Source organism: Apodemus sylvaticus, chromosome 21, assembly GCF_947179515.1.
Source record: "Apodemus sylvaticus chromosome 21, mApoSyl1.1, whole genome shotgun sequence".
NCBI lineage: Eukaryota > Metazoa > Chordata > Mammalia > Rodentia > Muridae > Apodemus > Apodemus sylvaticus.
In genome coordinates this window covers 24,215,752-24,234,530 of record NC_067492.1, presented here as the reverse complement: position 1 = coordinate 24,234,530, position 18,779 = coordinate 24,215,752, and the positions used below count along the sequence as shown (strand labels likewise).

The 18,779-nt window shown below is 52.7% G+C and overlaps 1 protein-coding gene across 2 annotated transcripts; it reads right to left on the bottom strand.

Annotated features, from left to right (window-relative positions):
• Positions 1-18: 18 nt before the first annotated feature.
• Fhod1 (formin homology 2 domain containing 1) lies at positions 19-18,757 on the bottom strand. Of its 2 annotated transcripts, XM_052166393.1 has the most exons (23): positions 18,446-18,757; positions 9,174-9,280; positions 8,501-8,565; positions 8,170-8,237; positions 7,990-8,095; positions 7,811-7,905; positions 7,443-7,554; positions 7,246-7,340; positions 7,005-7,148; positions 6,747-6,904; positions 6,502-6,666; positions 4,991-5,106; positions 3,818-4,225; positions 3,534-3,772; positions 2,821-2,976; positions 2,429-2,611; positions 2,223-2,342; positions 1,980-2,141; positions 1,236-1,426; positions 950-1,142; positions 703-865; positions 425-625; positions 19-335 (listed from the first exon to the last, which is right to left on the bottom strand). In XM_052166393.1, the coding sequence occupies exons 1-23, from the start codon at positions 18,644-18,646 to the stop codon at positions 253-255; spliced, it is 3,531 nt and encodes a 1,176-aa protein (XP_052022353.1). In that variant the 5' UTR covers positions 18,647-18,757; the 3' UTR covers positions 19-252. The 2 variants fall into 2 exon arrangements, with proteins under 2 accessions (XP_052022353.1, XP_052022352.1); XM_052166392.1 differs by having other exon boundaries at positions 3,534-4,225.
• Positions 18,758-18,779: the final 22 nt, after the last annotated feature.

The following is an 18,779-nucleotide window of genomic DNA, read 5'->3' as shown; positions in this document are numbered from 1 at the left end:
TAAAGAAGAAAAAGGCTCTTGGATTAGCTGGGTAAACTTTATTTTGTTCCGAATAAGGAACTCACACATGCAAAATACATGTACATGTATGTATACACACATACACACTCACACACACACACACACACACACACACACACCTAATACTGTTCACAATACTGGTTTCTGGGTGCAAACTTCTGAAACCAGGTTTCTGCCGCAGCGTCTCTGTGCTCAGTCTCTGTTCCACTGGACCCAGGTGTGGCAGCGACCTCACACCTCTAAGCCAGGGGCTTTGCATAGTCCCAGTGCCTGCACCAGGTCATCTCCAAGTCCACTCTTCAGCGTCCGTCTCACTGCAGGGACAGAGCAAGCAGGGTTACAGGGAGCAGGACCCAGGGGGAGATAAGGGGATCAATCGGCGGGTTTGTAACGGGATACTCACAGGACTTTCGGTTGCCACGAGAGCGCTTCCTCTCCCGAGCAGCTAAGGCTCTAGGACTGCTCTTGGTAACTGACTGCACCAGCAGGTCCATTATCTCATCTGACGTGTCACTGGGTAAGCCGGAAGCTGCAGTCTCCTCAGGGGATGCAGTGGAGGGCCCCGATGGTGCGTGTGAGACAGGGGAACTGCTCTGGGCCATACCTAAGGGAGACAGCAGAAGGCAATCAGGCGAAGGTGACTTTCAAACACATTCCCCTCGCAGCAGCCATGAGCCCTACCTCTGCTGCGCCGGCTGTGTGTGGCGTCTTCCGGCCTGCTGGTGAGCAGGCTCTTCATGCTGGCGTGACTGTCAGCGTCACCCCGACCTGGCCCGCTGCCCACAGCCACTGGGACAGACAGGTTACTGGGGGCCTCCCCAGCCACACCTGAGAACTTCTCTGTCTAAACAGGGAAAGAAGGGTGGTTAGGAGCAAGGAAAGGAACCATGAGGTGGCAGGCAAGACCTGGGAGGGGGTGGGTACTTACCTCAGTGATCATGCGGCCACGGGTCTTGTTGCGCTCACGGTATGTGGCCCGCTTCTGCTGCTGCTGCAGTACTCGTTCCCGGCAAGTCCGATACTCAAGGGCAAACTCCCTCAGCGTGTGACAGAACTGCATGATGCGGACGTCCCGCGCTGCCTGTGGGGTGTAGCCCAGGTAGAGCAGGAAGGCGTGGAACCTAGGCAGGTTGGAAGGAGCGGGGGTTGGAGAGTCCCCCGGTGTTTAAGGGATGCTGGTGGCAGTCCTTCCTCACTCTGGCTCCTAGCCCCACCTGTTGCACACTCGACGGTGCACTACTCTCAGCATGGCTACCCGGCGGGTACACTGGGCCAGGAAGTGGGTGAGGCGGGCACGCAGGGCTGGGGCTAGCTCATGCTTTGCCAGGCTCCGGAGGCTGTCCTCAGCAGCCCCGCTCCGGCACTCCAGCTGCCCCAGGTTCTCAGTCAGCTGCTCAAAGTCCACCTAAAAAGCAAGAGAGTACATACACATCGTGTGTGTGTGTGTGTGTGAGAGAGAGAGAGAGAGAGAAGGACTGCTTGAGGCCTTAATGCCACACATTAGCACTGCCATGCCTGGCCTGTGAAGATTAGAGGCCTGGCTGTGCCCCTAGGTCCAGACTGGACTGTTTGGGCGACAGTGTTTGGGCAACTTAGATCCTGTCTCAGAAAGTAAAAAGTGGGCAAGGGATATAGCTCAGTGGTATAGAATGTTTGCGTTTATTGCATAAGACCCTGGTGGATTGAGGCCCCTTCCTCACCAAAGAAACAAACAAACCAAAAAAGTTATAGTTCAATACAAGAGACATACCAGTCTAATTACTCCAAGCAAACCAGAAAAGACAACTTGGAGGAAGTGGCAACTAAATAGGCCCAAAGAATTGAATGGCTGTGGTTAAGCCATTAAAACCCACTGGCAGAGGATATAGTTCACATACCCACAGCCCCTGTAAGCCCTGGCACAGCAGCCCAATTAGGAGGAGGAGTCACCCCAAGAAGCAGTGTCCCCTGGTACTAACCTTGGCACAGCGGGTGAGGGCAGGGATTTCTGAGTAGAGGTCAGAGGAATCAGGCCGGGTCTGGAGCACCAGGGAGCAGAGGTGATACAGCAGTGACTGCCGGCGCACCGTGTCCTTTACTTCTGACACCTTCTCCAAGTAGCTCAGCTCAAAGCCACCGCTCTGGAAGGACCCTGTCTCAGTCAGGTCCTAGCTAGATCCAGAGCCTGGACCGCCAGTCTCCAAGTGCTCTCTCTCACTTACCTGGGAACCATTGAGGAAGTTGCCCACAGCCAAAAGGGTAGCCAGAATGCATCGGAAGGTGGCATTGTGCACCAGCTGTTCCATACCCACTTTCAGATCAAACAGTGGCTCTGCAATTTCCTGGTGTGAGGGACAAGGAGCCTTCAGGCCACATGGTCATAACTCACCTGTTCCTACCACCCTCTGCCACTCCATGACCCGGGTACCCGCTCCATGCTTTCGTAGTCCAGCTTGAAAGCCCAGAGTTGTAGGCGTGCAGCCAGGCCTCCAATAGAGGCAAGAGTCATCAGGAAGTTCTCAGCTGGGCCGAGGGGAACATCGGGGTTGGCCAGCTGGGCTTCCTCGATCTTCTGCCGCTCTTCCTCCGTGGGCATCATGGTCAGCAGTTTCTGAAGATGCAGCCACCACCCCACAGAAGGCTTCAGTACTGACCTGAGGCCTAAGACATTGTCTCTTACCCCTCCCTAGGCCTTCTAGAGGAGCACCAGGCTTGGGAGAATGCTCTACAGAAATGCAAGCTTATGCCCACCATATCGGAAAGGACTGACCAAAGGACAGAGCCAACATCTCCCTCTTCTTATCCTTAGGGTAGTCCCACCTCAATGCCATCTTTGCTGACAGCAAATTCATCGAAGTTGAGCAGGGCAGCCTTGATGACGTGCACAGGGGGCAGGGTGGTTAGGCCAATGTTGATAGCATTGCTGCGCTTGGGGTCCAGCACTATGGTCATTGTCCGACGGCCCTCACCAGCTTTCTGCAAGGTTGAGAGGACGGCATTTAAGAAGGGGAAGAGGGGCTGGACAGATGGCTCAGCAGTTAAGAGCACTAACTGCTCTTCCAGAGGTCCTGAGTTCAAATCCCAGCAACCACATGGTAGATACAACCATCTGGGATGGGACCCAGTGCCCTCTGGTGGATCTGACCCATAAAATTAATAACTAAATGTTTAAAAAGGGTGGGGGGAACTTTCAGCCTGCAAGGTGGCACACACCTTTAACCCCAGCAGTCAGGACGATATCTGTGAGTCTAAGGCCAGCATGGTCTAAAGAGCAAGTTCCAGACAACCAAGGCCACACAAAGAAACCTTGTCTAGGGGGAGACGGGGTCACTCTAAACTTCTCTGAATGGCCTAATGAACCTATATAACTGGAGAAAAGAAATGTAAGGCCTCGGGATGGACTATATTTCTAATGAGGGTTGGGTCTTAAATGAGTTTCCTTTCCTTGTCCTTTCCCCATGTGGGGTATGAGGCATTAGCTCTAATAACTTAGCCCCCTGAATTCCCAATTCCTGCCCATCAAGCCCTTTTACCTTGGTGGGTAGTACATCCTTGGCTCTGGACTCAAATAGGTGTTCCAGCCGGGCTGTGTCCACCGAGACAGGTTCCAGAGAGGCCCACAGGGTAGGACAAGGCCCAAAGCGGCTTCTAGAGCACCCAGGGCCCCCGGTGAGCTTTAGCTCCCGCCAGAAAAGTTTTACTGTCTTCCTTTTGGCGGGGTGCCTTGGGCCGTCAAGTGCTGAGTGAGAAAAAGGCACAGCCAGGGGCGGAGGTGGTGGGCAGGAGCCTGGGCCCGGTGGGGGTGGTGGGGGTGGAGGTGGTGGGCAGGAGCCTGGGCCCGGTGGGGGGGGTGGGGGTGGAGGTGGAGGGCAGGAGCCTGGGCCCAGTGGGGGAGGTGGGGGTGGAGGAGGGGGACCCCCAGAGAGTGAGGACGATGGAGATGACAGGAATGGAGATGCTTTTCCAGCCTCCACAGATTCCACATTCAGTGTGTCCAAGTCTTCATCCTCCCCCAGATCTGAGAAGTCCAGGTCCCCAATGCAGAGCTTGGGGACACGAGTCGGAAGCTCCTGGATAGGCTCGGCCTTAGGGCTTGGTAGTGACGCTGGCTCCTTGGGCTCTGGCTCAAGACTCCGCTGCGTGCGCAGCAGGATTCGGGGAGCAGGACTCTGGGGTGTCCTGGGTGCAGAGGCTGGCTCTGGGGACTCCCACAGTGCCCTGGTGCCTAGGGAAAGGTAAGTAACTGTCAGCCACATGCCCTCTGTGGGGCAATAAGGCAACATGACGGTGAGCTTGGTGAGGTAGGTGAGGCTGGGGGAATGCTGGAGAGATGGATGGCTCGGTGGTTAAGACCCTGAGTTCAGCTCCCAGCACTAATCCTGGGTGGCTATAACCAAGCACGGGAACTCTGGTCTCCATGGACACACAAATGAAAGGAGGTTTGGTGTTTTGTTTTTAGTATCTCTTAAAAAAAAAACCAAAAAACAAAAAACACTTTTATGTGCCAGGTGGAGGTGGCACACATCTTTAGTCTTTTGGGGGGGCAGAGGCAGGCAGATCTCTGAGTTTGAGGTCAGCCTGGTCTACACAGTGAGTACCAGGACACCTACGGCAACACAAGAGAAACCCAACCTTGAAAAACAAAAATAATTATTAAGAAGGCAGCACAGGGGGTTGGTGAGATGGCTCAGCGGTTAAGAGCGCCAACTGCTCTTCCGAAGGTCATGAGTTCAAATCCCAGCAACCACATGGTGGCTTACAACCACCCATGGGAGAAAGTGAAGGGTGCAAAAAAAAAAAAAAAAAGAGGCAGCATAGGATAGGATTTCCCCAAATTCCTCGAGTTATTAGATGGTTGTGAACTTCATGCGAGTGCTGGGAATCTAATGCAGGTCCTCTGAGAGCTCTCAGCTGCTGACTGAGTCCTCTCTCTGGTCTCCAGGGTTGGTTGGTTGGTTTAGCGGTTGAATTCTGCCCGAGTGCCACCCACCTGATGATCCATCAGACTCATCCACCGAGGCTCCCGCCAGTGTCTCTGCTCGGCCTTGGGCCAGAGCAGCCTGCTTCTCTGTCTCTGCCGCCGCCACATTCTCCAGGAAGCGGGCTCTGAAGAGAGGTGCATGTCAGCGATGGAGTCTGACCCAAGTCCAGCCCAGGGTAGTACACATGCCTTGCTGAGCCATCGGGCAATGCCCTCAGGTGCAAGCACACACAGGCATGGGGTACAGTCCATGAACTAGGTCTATGCCACCAACCCACATCCTGGGAGTTATAACCAACTCCAGGTTCTCCTGGTCAAAGTACAGAAGTTCTTTCTACTTGACATCTAACTTGAAACTTTGCTGGAGTCTATGGATCTAGATAAGGTCCTTAGTAGAGTAAGGGAAGGAGATAGCTTCCTTGAGAGTTACGGTGGAGAAAGGTCCTGCTAACGGTGTTCACTCAGTTTGTGTTGCAATATGAATGTGATCTACTGCTGTCTTCCCTTCCTTTCCTCTCTTCTCCTCAATCTCCTCTTTTTTGGAGACAAAAGTCTCATGTAGGCCAGGCTAACCCAAACTCACTATGTAGCTGAAGATGACCTTGAACTCCAGACGCTCCTTGTCTCCACCCCCAAGTGCTGGAGTTACAAGATGTGTGCCAATCCCCCCAGCCCCCCTCCCACTTTAAAGATCTCTCCAAATTCATCCACAAGCTCCCTGTCCACATCCACATCTCTGGTCTAAGCTACCTACTCAGGGGTCACTACTAAAGCTTAGGGACCACGATGATCCCAGTAAGCTGTGCCCAGGGGTTAAGTCTTTGGGTTATTGAGGCAGCGTAAGTCTAGAAGAATCCTTCTCGGGTGGCTACGTCAACTGCTGCTGGGCAAGCGCTGCTGAAGCCCTGAGCACACGGCAGGCCTGGCTGACAGGCCTCTGCACTTACTCTAGCCTGGCCTGCCCAGGAAGGGACCGGGGGACGGGTGGACTCTCAGGGGTGCTGGGCAGGGGGGTGAGAGGAAGACATGGTAACGATGGTGCCTGCTCCATTCCAAGGCCCACGTGTTACACCCGTACAGAGCTGGATAGGAGTGTCATGGTGCCTTCCCATCCACAGTGGTAAGGAGAGGGCTGGGGGTGGCGGGACATGGGGGAAACAGACCGGAAGCTGGACAGGGTGCAGGGATAACAAAGATGGCGCACAAAGGGAGGGAGGGACACGACGGAAGCACAGAAAGTGAAGAGGGAGACATGACAAGAGGCCAAGGCAGGTGAGGTGGAACACTGGAAAGAAATGAAGAGAAGCCACAGGAGGAGGAGAAGGAGGAGGCGGCGCCAATCCTCAGGGCCAATCCTCACCCTCCAGCCGTCACTTACCAAACGGGAGCAGTTTGGTGAAGTCTGAAAAGAAAGAGAAAGCACAGGCGTTTGGGCAGAGGAGGCTGAGAGCCCGTGGAGGCGCAGAGTGGAGGGACAGTGGGGGACAGGACTTGGGGTGCGACTTGGCCTTCCTACTTACTTATAAACGCTTCTCTCAGAGGAGCTGTCCACTGAGGGCCCCACAGAAATGGTAGGAAAGAGGTTCACTGAGGTACGAAGGCCAGTAGGGCTGAAGGTCGGACTTGTAGGCGGGGCAGAGCCACTGAAGGACGTGGAGCCTACTGGTGAGGCAGAGCCTGTAGAGCTAGAGGCAGGGCCTGTTACCAGATAGCGGCGCGCCTGGCAGATCGCCCCTTCACACGGACCCAGGTGGCATGCACTTACCCGGGTTCTGGAGCACGCACGGGGCAGCCTCCACCTTCTAGGGATCTTCGGCTCCTTTTGCCCTCCTCTGAGGACGGCTTCCGCCGCTCTCGCCGGCCCCCTGCAGCTGCAGCAGCTGCAGCCTCTTCCATATCTCCATCCTCTAACCGAAGGGCGCTCTAACGGGGTGGGGGTCAGGGGGTCAGAATGTGAGCAAGCAGCTGTGGCCCAATAAATGGGATAGGTTTTTGGGAGCTGCACCCCCTCCCTGCCGCATACCTCGTAGAGCGTTAGCTGTGTCCGCAGGTCGACGTCAGTGCCAGCAGTGCCCAGGAAACGCTGGACCAGGGCCTCCATGCCCTGTTGCTCCAGAGCATCTGTCACATCGTAGAAGGAGTCCTGGTCCGGGAGTGCCGCCAGCGTCTGGAAGGTAGGTGCAGGGAGAAGCCAGGGCTGAGGCTGATGTGTGGGGGATCGCAGGCCAAGGGTCCACAGTTGGCACCTAGTGTCAGTTCCGCACCTTGTTGATGAGAGTGACGGTGTACACCAACAGCTCTGGGTCAACTCCATTCTTCTCCTCCAGGATGGACACTAAGTTGGCCCAGGGAAGAGTACCTGCGGCGCAGAAAGGGGAGTAATCACCAGGGCGGGAGCAGTAGCAGAGAGGGAGCAGTAGCAAAGAGGGAAGAGGAGAAAGGGAGAGAGAGGGGCTCTGACCGGTGGTGCTGGCTACAGCGTTGACTGCCTGGATGAACAGCGGCGCGTTGTTTTCAGAATACTCCACAAACACTAGCAGCAGCTTCAGGGCCGTCTTCACCACCAGGCGGGACTGGGGGAGAAGAACCACATGAGTGGGGCTCAGACCGGACTGCTAGTTCCTGGAGGAGGGGGAAGGGCTCCAGGGGCTGGACCCCAAGACGAGGGTGGACATAGAAAGACCCCGGTTCTGGGCCTGGGCTCGGAGGTGCGCAGCTTAGTTTTCTAGGGACCTCAGTCTTGCTCCAACCACTTTGCAGAAGGGGAAACTGAGGCTCAGAAGGAACCAAAGGGGAACGGGTACGTATGTGTGGGGTAAAGCCACTTACCAGGCTAGCACACAGTGTATACAGCCACTGCACAGTCTCGCTGTGGGCCACCACCCCCAGCATCCCATCCACAAAAAGCATCAGCTGGCCCAGGGCTAGAGGCACGGAAACGGGAAGAGGTCAGTTGGGGGTCAGGGGGGCGGGGCGGACAAAGACCCAGGGGACAGTATGGCGCTGACCTCGAAGGATGTAGCTCTGGTAGTTGTGGTCAGCAGCAGCACCCACACGAATGAGGCAACTCAGCCCCTCTGAGTGCACGAATTCGGGCACCAGGTCCTTGTCTTCCTGGAGGCACCATGGGGAAATTTAAGGAGGATTGGGCTGGACACCGACCCCCAAAGCCCACCTCTGGATCTTACCTGGAATATTTGCTTTAACGAGAAGAGAGATCGGCGGAGCTCGGGGCCACTGGAGCCGTACAGTTTTTCTGTAAGGGGCAAGGGGTCATAAACAACTCAAGGGGACACAGACAGTGTCTTCTTCCACCAGCATAGCCCAAGATTCTAGTTTTCAAGCCTGCCTTCCATTCTGACTCTGGGAACCCTCCTCGGTCACCATGACTGCAGTCCAGCTGTGGCATCGGTCCTGACCCAGAAGGAAAGGACAGGAAAGGGAGAGAGGAAGACACACCAGATCCATAGCCCAGCACAGGCCCAAAGGACAAGACAGCAGGAGACACCACACACTTACCCAAGATAGCATTGACCCTCACAGAGAGCTGGGTCCGCAGGATCAGTGTGGGCTTCCGCCCTTTGCTAAAAGCAAGCAGCCATGTTAGTGACTCCCAGCCGATCCCTCCGAGTCCCACCCTAAAGCAGAGACATCTAAAGACATCTACCTATCTTTTAGATAGTGAACCCTGGCCCACTCCTTTCCTCCCCGACTACTGATCTGGGGCCCAAGTGTTAGTGGAACAGGAGAGTTCTTATAAACACAGATACTGAGGTATGAGAGTATCCCCATTTCCAGATATCAGTGGGTACCAGCACCCCTCCCCCAGCATTGTTCTCTGCACTGGCCTACAGCCCAGGCTACAGACGGAGTGTCCCAGCTGCTGATACCTGAGGGGCCCTGGTGGGGACAAGGCTGGAGGCTCGGGGTCAAGCCTCCTCACATGGGAAGGGCTCCCCGGCCTCCCGCACCCTTTTATTTATTTATTTTTTAAAGATTTATTTATTTATTATATGTAAGTACACTGTAGCTGTCTTCAGACACACCAGAAGAGGGCGTCTGATCTCATTACAGATGGTTGTGAGCCACCATGTAGTTGCTGGGATTTGAACTCAGGACCTTCGGAAGAGCAGTCAGTGCTCTTAACTGCTAAGCCATCTCTCCAGCCCTCCTGCACCCTTTTAACTCTGACCTGATCTCTTCATAGAAACCTTCCAGCATCTCCCGCTGCTCTTCCAGGGACAGCTCCGGGTCCAGGTAGTATCCTGATGGAGACACTTGCAATGCACAGTCCTCCAGCTGGAAACAGAGAGGTGTGGCTATCAGGGCTGGTGCCGCAGCTTAGAGTTTTGCTGCTTGCTTTGTTTTGTGCTATTAGGAGTCAAGCCCAGAACTTCCCACGTGTTTAAACCATTTAGCTACAGCCCGGGAAGGTTTTTTGTTGTTGCTGTTGTTTTGTTTTTGGTTGATTGGTTGGTTGGTTTTTGCTTTTTATTTTGCACTAACAAACACAAATAAGGAAGGGACAAGAAGGAGAGCAGGAAGTTGCTGCCTTCAAGGAAGTTCACAGCCTCTTGGGTGATAAGCTTCAGCCACAAAAGCATTCAAGCTCAGAGAGAAAGTGTTAAAGGTTTGCGGAGGTGCAAACCCAGCTGCAAGTTCCTGCCAGACTCCCTCCTCCCTCCAGGTGTCGCCGCCCTTTTTGTCCTTTCTCCAAGTGAGCTACAGTTCTAGGTGAACTCCAGATTTTTGAATCTGATGACATCAGACCCTACATGGGAAGTCACTGGCTCCATCAGATTCATTTCTCGTGTTTTACTCCTATAAATCCTGGCTCACTATTGGGCCTTTAAAAAAAAATGACTTTAAGAACTAAAGAGATGGCTCAGTGATTAAGAGCTGCTCTACCAGAGGACCTGGGTTCAGTTCCCAGCACCCCCATGACAGTTTATAATAGTCCGCAACTCCAGCTCCAGGGGATCTGACAACCTTCTTCCGGCCTCCGCAGGCACTAGGCCACAGGTGGTATGCAGTCATAATCAAGGCCAAGACTCCTACTCATTCAAAATAAAAATAAAATCTTTTTTTGTTTGTTTGTTTGTTTGCTTGTCTATCAAGGGAAGATTTCTCTGTGTATCCTTGGTTGTCACAAAACTCACTCTGTAGACCAGGCTGACCTCAAACTCACAGAGATCTGCCCGCCTCTGCCTTCCCAAGTGCTGGGATCAAAGGTGTGTGCTACTACTGCCTAGCAAAAAAAACCCAAAAAAACAGCCGGGCAGTGGTGGCACACGCCTGTAATCCCAGCACTCTGGGAGGCAGAGGCAGGCGGATTTCTGAGTTCGAGGCCAGCCTGGTCTACAGAGTGAGTTCCAGGATAGCCAGGGCTACACAGAGAAACCCTGTCTCGAAAAAAAAAAAAAAACAAATCCAAAAAAAAAAAAAAAATCTTGAAAAAGAAAAGAAAAGAGAGGGGCTGGAGAGATGGCTCAGCGGCTAAGAGCACTGACTGCTCTTCCAAAGGTCCTGAGTTCGAATCCCAGCAACCACATAGTAGCTCACAACCATCTGTAATGAGATTTGATGCCCTCTTCTGGTGTGTCTGAAAACAGCTACAGTGTACTTACATATAATAATAAATAAATCTTTAAAAAAAAAGAAAGAAAGAAAAGAAAAGAGAATGTTTATAGAGAAGGCTGAATGAGGTAACTGCCAGATACTCCAGGGGCAACCTTGTGCCTTTCCCTGACACCGCCCTGCCCCCTCCCAGTACAGTGCTGATAAGCAGAGCTAATCGAAATCTGTGTGAAGGCCCACAACCTTGAGGTGCTATGTCCTAGGGTAAGAATGCCTCTGGGAAGAAAGGGGAATCTTCTGATAGCTGTCTCACCCGGCAAGTCACTTCTAACATTTTCCCTGTGATTTGATCAGCTCTGCCCCTGCTTTGAACCTCCCACAAGGGCTTTCAGCTCTTCTAGGTCCCTGGGTGGAGGGGACTGTGTGTGTGTGTGGGGGGGGGGGGAGTCCAGCTCCTATCCCTTCTGCCTCTGATCAGCACCCTCGCTCTTGCCTCAGAGCCTGATCTTTCTCCTTCCTGACAGTTTAGCCTGTGGGCCCTTAGGTGACCCACCCACCCACCCCTACCCCACCCACCCACCCCTACCTCACCCACCTCTACCCCACCCCACCCACCCCCTTGCCTGGGACATGGGACACAAGACAAACACTCCAGCCTGTTCTCTGTCCCACTTCCTGCCTGGCTGCCTGCCCTTCCTTGGGCGCCTAGGGCAGGCCTGGCCTCTCTTTCCTTCCAGGGAGCAGAGTCATCTCCTGGGTCTACTGGGGAACAGGTCTGAGAGGAGGCAGCAAGGTTCCCAGGCTAGGATATCTTGTCAGTGCCAGCTCCACGGACAGCAGCCAACATCTCCTCTCAATCTCTCTTCCTACAGACTCATCAGCCTGGGCCCAAACCCACCCCATTCAAGCCCGGCTACATGGCCCCAGTACTGGTTAAACTACAGATCTAGAGACTTTAAACATACCTCTCCCAAGGACTGCTTCCAAATCACACACAGACTAGCTCATTCAACAGAACATCCACGAACCAGAAACTGGTTTCAGGTCTGCAGGACACAGCAGGAAACATCTCTGCTGACCTTTCCTTGCAGCCCAGCCAGGGAGACAAGTCAGCCTTGACTCAGAAAAGACTCACTAATAAATGTGGATTCACAACGTCCACGAGTTCTAAGAGGAGGCATCAAACTGCTCTAAAATACCTGACAACTTCAATACCCAGACGTGTGGCTAGGAATGGCTGGCTCAGCGCAGGCCAAAGTAGCACATCTGGAGATGCTAGGCCCACCATTGGGTTCATCCTTCCTCCGTGTAACACGCATCACCCTAAGTACGCTGAGAATGGTCCTCTCCCTCCAGGATGAGATTGCAGGCCCAACCCTGAAGGCTGAGCGGCCACCATTCCAGCATCCTCAGCTAAACAGGATTAAGCTTTTGAGGTGGATGCAGATGTGGCCTCTCCAACCATTTCACCCATCCACTTCTGCCAAGGGTCCATTATAAGGGAAGATCCAGAGAGAGCATGAGCCTGGTACCTTTGAGTCAGTTTCTGCTCTCTGCTATTTGTCCGAGTGGAAATAGAAGGCGGGGCGCCAGGCTCAGGGACAGCAAGAAGGACAGACTTCCTGCCATCAAGATGGGGTTTATCCTTCACACCCTCTGGCCCCTTCCTGGGATCGCTGTTCTGAGAGGCAAACCTCTGGGACTCTTTTCTCACACCCTGGGGGCGGGCCAGGCTTGAGCAAGACCTAGTTTCCGATGAGGCTGCTGATGAGGCTGCTCTAGGCCAGCACACTCTATGGGCCTCGGTCTCTACCCTGGCTCTTGTCTTCCTCACATCTGGCCTCCATCTTCGGGTGCTCCCTCCCTCATTTTCCCCAGGCTTCCCCTCACTTCGGCCCCCAGCCATGAATCTCCTTAGTACCCCAGCTTAGATCTTTCTGGCAGTCCTAACCCATGTGTACCCGGGTCCTTTGCAGGAGTAGTGGAGGCTCTTAACTGCAGAGCAATCTTTCAAGCCTGTTTTTTGTTGTTTGTTTGGTTTGGTGTTTTGAGACAGGGTCACGCTATGCTGCACTCACTGTCCTGAAACTCATGTCATAGGCTCGGCTAGCTTCAAATTCAGAGATCCTCCTGTCTCTGTGCTGGGATTAAAGGCATGCAGCACTACTAACCTGGCTCCTCTGGGGTTTTTTTTGTTGTTGTTGTTGTTTTTTTGGTTTTTCCGAGACAGGGTTTCTCTGTGTAGCCCTGGCTGTCCTGGAACTCACTCTGTAGACCAGGCTGGCCTCGAACTCAGAAATCTGCCTGCCTCTGCCTCCCAAGTGCTGGGATTACAGATGTGCACCACCACCACCAGCCTACTCCTTACTTTTAAGAAAAAAAAATTATTTATTTATTTGTTATTTAATTATTTATTCACTCAGGAAGCAAAGGCAACAGGCCAATCTTTGAGTTTGAAGCCAGCCTGGTCTACAGAGTGAGTTCCAGGACAGCCAGAGCTATTACACAGAGAAACCCTGCCTCTAAAACAACAAATCTCTAAAAAACAAACACAAAAATGTATTGCCTTACTCCTGCGTGTATGAGTGAGGTTGTGTGCAGGCCGAGATGCTCAGGAGGGCAGAGGACCAGAGCTCTCCTTTACCAGTCAGTAAGGGTGCGGCACCCTCAGCCTCACCCAGAGCCACATCACGAGCCCCCAACAGTTTTTGTAATCACAAAAGAAAGAATCCACAGGGCAGGGAACAAAGAGGACAGAGGGGAGGGGAGGGGAGAATTCCTGCTGAAGGACTCTTGAAATTGGGCCACGTGATACAGGACCCTTTGCTCTGAATAGCCAGTTTCTCTGTTATCTGAGTCTCTAGCTACCCAGTGACCTCCTGGATGAGCTGACAAGAATGTACCTTAGGCAAAAAGACCTGCCTTTGCTATTCACCTCTTTGGCTCTAGATAACAGGCTGTCTTTTAAAGGAAAAAAAATGATAAAAAGGTAAGGTACCTATAGTCGATGTTGGTCTAGAGCTTGCTATATAGATGAGCTGAGTCCTGAACTTCCTGCCTCCATCTCCCAAGTGTTGGTTTGTGGTTTGGTGTTATAGACCATATATATATATGTGTATGTGTGTGTGTGTGTGTGTGTATACATACACACAATATACATATATACATATATATACACACATACATACATATGTGTATATATATATTCTGTATATCTCTGTATATATACATACACACATATATATACACACATACACACACAGCCTAAACATATACACAGACATACAGCATATATATACACACATACACACACAGCCTAAACATATACACAGACATACAGCATATATATACACACATACACACACAGCCTAAACATATACACAGACATACAGCATATATATACACACATACACACATAGCCTAAACATATATATAGACATACAGCATATATATATATACACATACACACACAGCCTAAACATATACATAGACATACAGCATATATATACATATACATATACACACACACAGCATATATATATATATATATATACACACACACACACACACACACATACACAGCCTATACTACAAACATACAACATATATATATACATATGTAGAGACATATAGCTTATACATACACATATACATATATAACACACACACAAACAGTCTATAACACACATAGTATATAATATATACTACCATGCCTGGCTTTTTTTAAATTTTATTTTATTCTTTTTTATTTTTTGGCTTTTTTGAGACAGGGTTTCTCTGTGTAGCCCTGGCTGTCCTGGAACTCACTCTGTAGACCAGGCTGGCCTCGAACTCAGAAATCCGCCTGCCTCTGCCTCCCAAGTGCTGGGATTACAGGCGTGCGCCACCACCGCCCAGCCATGCCTGGCTTATAATGTCTGGTTTTCTCTTCTTTTTCTACTCTCACCTCTCCTGCTCCCTTTCCTCTCCTCCTTTCTGGATAGGGTCTCTTATTGTAATCCATCCTAGCTTTAAACTCAGGGCAAGCTTCCTGACTTAGCCGTCCGAAGGCTGGGGTTGTAGGTACAAGCCACCACGCCTCGCTTCAGGCAGCCTGTTTCACATGCTTTCCCCTTTTAACAAGTGAGAAAACCAAAGCTCAGAAATACAGTGTATCTCAGTCTGGTACAGCGGTACACACCTATAACTGCAGCACCCTGGGAGGAGCGGCACAAGTTTAGGCCAGCTTGATGTTATGACATCCACAACGTATGTTGTGTTCTATGCCAGCCAGGGATAGATATTGAGACCCAATCTCAAAAGAACAAAATAGCACTGGGGGCCAGGGAACGGGGCAGGTGGATTCCTGTGAGTTCCTGGACACGTAGGCCTCCACAGTAAGATCCTGTCTCAAAAATAAAAACCAAACAAAAGTTAGTAGACTGCCATGGGCAAACACAGCCCTAAATGAAACCAGGGTTAACCGAACCATATTTTAGGTGCATCGGTCTTGGAAGTGTTCCAGAAAACCTTGACAGAGAAGTGGACAGAGGGCCAGGTCCTGCAATATCATTACTATACTTCTTGGACTCTGCAAATACCCCAAACTGGTCTTCCCAGTTCTATTGAGAGAACATGAAGTGCACTTACCATACACACACACACACACATCTACCTCTGCACGTCTAGCACTTCCAGGACCTAAGCTGTAGACTCTCTCACCAGGCTGTAGCCCAACGTCTTTAGCATCTTTAGCTTAGAAGGACCGTCTGATGGAACATGCAGACCACGGGCAGGCTGGGAAAACAGCCACTCCTTGCCTTGCTCCAATTCTCTAGTCTTCCAGAGACTCCTGTAGCATAGAACTAAAGAGCTCAGTTTACCAACATATAAACCCCACAGGCCTCTTAACCCTACAGGGGATAGACATGGTGGTGTATGCCTATAAAACTAACATCCCTGAGCCCGAGGTAGGAAGAACAAGAATTTGAGGACAGTTTATGAATCTTGCTTGGAAAAAACCATTCTAGGTGGAGGAACGGGGTGGGTGGGGCTTTAGCTTGGCTGCCTGGTGCCTCTCCAGCCTGCAGGAGGCCTTGGGTTTTTATCCTCAACCCTGCAAATACCAAACCAAACACATCTTTGGGGACTCCTCCGATTACTGTCTATCCCTATAGATCAGGCTGACACTTGAGGAGCTCTGAGGGGTAAACTAAAGCAGGAGTAGTGGGGGTGGGGGGGTCAGGACATCCTGGATAGTAACCACCAGGACACCTAAGGGCAATCGTTACCATCAGAACTCTGGAGCCTTTACGGCAAAGCCAAAGAAGCAATTCTGGTCCCTCTGTCCAGAGCCCAGGAAACTGCCAGTGGTATTTTAGATACAGTAGGGCCTTGGCTCTCAGGAAAAACCTCTAAGGTTCTTCCCAGAAGGAAAGATAGGACTGGTATATTAGAATTAGGGTTTAAGACATCAAAAGGTCAATTCTCCCAGTGGCAGGACTCCGTCCGCCAGAGAAGACTCTGGAGTTCCCCTAGGGACACTAGGCCTAGCCTATGGTATTGCCAGTCTTCCCCTCCCCCAACCAGGACAGAAGATGAGTCAGAGGCTGTGGCCAGGAGCTTCCTCCTAGACGCAGAGGAAATGAGCGAAGTTTCTCAGACTGGCAAAACTCTGAATGACTTAAAAAGGAGCCCCCGGGGGAAACCAGAGTCCAACTGGGTGGTGGGGTAGAGCCCCAGGGAGGCTGCAGGGTCTGCAGGGATGACAGACTCCAGAATGGGAGGGCAGAGGTCTCTTGATTGTGATCTACCTTCTGCCAGACAACTACACACAGAGGGAAGCCGAGGAGAGAGAAAACCTATCATCCTATTTTTTGCCCAGTAGCCTATACGTGTGATGCCTGGGTTTCCAGTCCATCTCTCCCTTCTGGAAGGCAAGCAAGGTGGATTTACCCCGTGCCTGTGCCTCTGGGGCACCCACTTAGAGGACCTGGAGAAGAGCCAGCTGTCCAAGTTTCCTGTGAGGAGTCCTGATCTCCTCCTTCTGATGTCCCTGCCCCTGTCCTGGTCTCGGTCCCACTTCCTCCAGCCTTCTATTTTGAGTCTGTGGTCACAGTTTATATTTGGGACAAGCACATCACAGTGCATCTGACCATTCCTGGCAAAGCTATCGACTCCAGAGAGTTCTGGCTCTAAACAGCATGGTAACTTTATGCTCTCCCCAAAGCCTGGGGGTGGGGTGGGGGTGGGGCAGTCCTCCCTGCAGCAGGTAGGAGATCCCAAAGGTGGTCAGACCAGGAAGTGCAGAGCTCGGCAGCGTCCTCAGCTGAGGAGCAGAGGGCATAGCACCTGGTTGGCAAAGATAGTTTCATATCCATTCATATTTCACACACACTGGACCCAAGGGGCCTTGTTGTACAGGCCAAAAACATGCAATCAACTTTCTAAATGAAGAAGAGGCTCTGCATCTCGGTGTTTGAACATCCCAGGCCTGATCCCAAGCGTGAAGAGGGCTGTGCTAGAATGAGAGAATTACTGTCTTCTCTCTAGCCTTACATATATATTTAGGATTTTCATTAGTACAAAGGATAAATAGTCTCAGTTCAACACTCCTTTCTCCCTAGTCTGTCTAAACAGTTGCAGTTCAGCACCCTTCTCTCTGTAGTCTGAATACGAAATGCCAGGTGACCTCAGACTGGGCACGCTTCCTCCAGACCCCTCTGAACAGAGAAGTAGAAGAACGGACGACACCAAGAGCCTGGAGGTGGGCAGTATGCTGCATTCTTCCAGCCGTGGTCTCAGAGCTGGGGCTCTGCCTGGCCACTGGCCACTCCCCAGGCCAAGTTTCCCGACCCCCTCCTGCCTGCACTTGGGAGGCAGGGCTGCCTGCAACGCGAGGAATGCAGTCTAGGGGCCTGGAGCCTAGGGCACATTCCAGGGGAGACCCCGGGCCTAAGGGCCACGTTTGCGCAACCCCGCGCCCAATGGAGGCACCCCATCAACTCCCTCCCTTCTCCCTCACAGCTCCCAGCTAACCCGCAGGTCAGGAACCCTGGGGGGTGGTAGTGTGCATGCCTCTGGGAGTCCTGGCCCGGAAAAAGCAAGCCGGAAAGGGATGCCTGCGGGGGGTGGGGGTGATGGCGGGGCGGGGGTGGTGGCGAGGCCAGCAGGAGGGGAGGGGTGGTCCCGTTGGCCATAAGGAAAAAAAGCCTCTCTAACCGAGCCAAGTCGGCCTAGGAACGTCGGCAAACTAGAGCAGGCCAGGGGTTTAAAATTAGACTGGTCCACCCCCTCCCTTCCAGGCGTAGGCCACCAGCGGCGGGCCTAAGGGACCATGGGGGCGGTGACTCAAAGGGCTTTTCCACCCGTGCAGCCTCCCGTGAGTGCACGGCCGCTTCCAAGGGACTCCTCTCCTCCTGGCTGGGACTACAGTCTTCACCAGTCCTGGAGAGACTGTATACCAAGGACCCAACCTAGCCTGTAGCCTTGATACCCCCCCACTCCACAAGTGGTCCCTAAGCCCGCCCCTCTTTGTGGACCCGCCCCCATCCACCTGAAGCAGGTGGAAGTCCGTCCCTTCCCAACCCCACTTCCCCAAGCCGCTACAACTCGAACGGCTATCGACCCTCCGTCCACTGCAGCAACCCTGGCAAAGAGGCAGCGAGGGGACGCTAAGCACCTCTTCAGGACGGCCTAAGTTTCAAGGGGAGCCTGGGTGGAGCAAATCACAAACTCTCATTTTCCTTCTATACCGTCTTCTCAACTTGAGTCTCCCCCTGTAGGCAGAGTAGCGTAGACCTTAGGACCCTGGCCGGAGACTTTTCCGGAGGCGAGCACCCGCCCGCTATGATCTCTCTCCTAGAAGCACTGCCTCCCGCCCACCTCAACCTCCGCAGCGCCCCTCACCTTAAGAGGCGCCCCCAGGAGTCGGTGCAGAGCAGGGATCTGCGCACTCAGGGGCAGAGCCCCGTCCAGGCTGCAGGTGGGGGCCCGGCGTGGTTCCGGGAAGTTGGCACAGGCGAAAGGGTCGGTGTCCTCCAGGTACTGCACTCTCACAGTTACCACTGATACTGGGTCCCCATCCCCGCGCTCTTCCTCGCCCGCCATGGCTCTGCCACCGGCTGCCCCTGGACGCCTCTGTGTCCCTGCAATGCTGCAACTTCAACTCGACTAACTTTGCTGTTAGGGCCGGGCCGGACGCTCGCTGCTCGAGGGGCGGAGCCAGACGGAGGTAGGGCCA

Coding starts and splice junctions, on each gene's coding strand:
- Fhod1 (XM_052166392.1), bottom strand. CDS start 18,646: ATGGCGGGCGAGGAAGAGCGCGGGGATGGGGACCCAGTATCAGTGGTA. Junction 2,142..2,222: donor ACTTCCTCAATGGTTCCCAG/GTAAGTGAGAGA, acceptor GGGTCCTTCCAG/AGCGGTGGCTTTGAGCTGAG. Junction 336..424: donor TCGTGGCAACCGAAAGTCCT/GTGAGTATCCCG, acceptor CTGTCCCTGCAG/TGAGACGGACGCTGAAGAGT.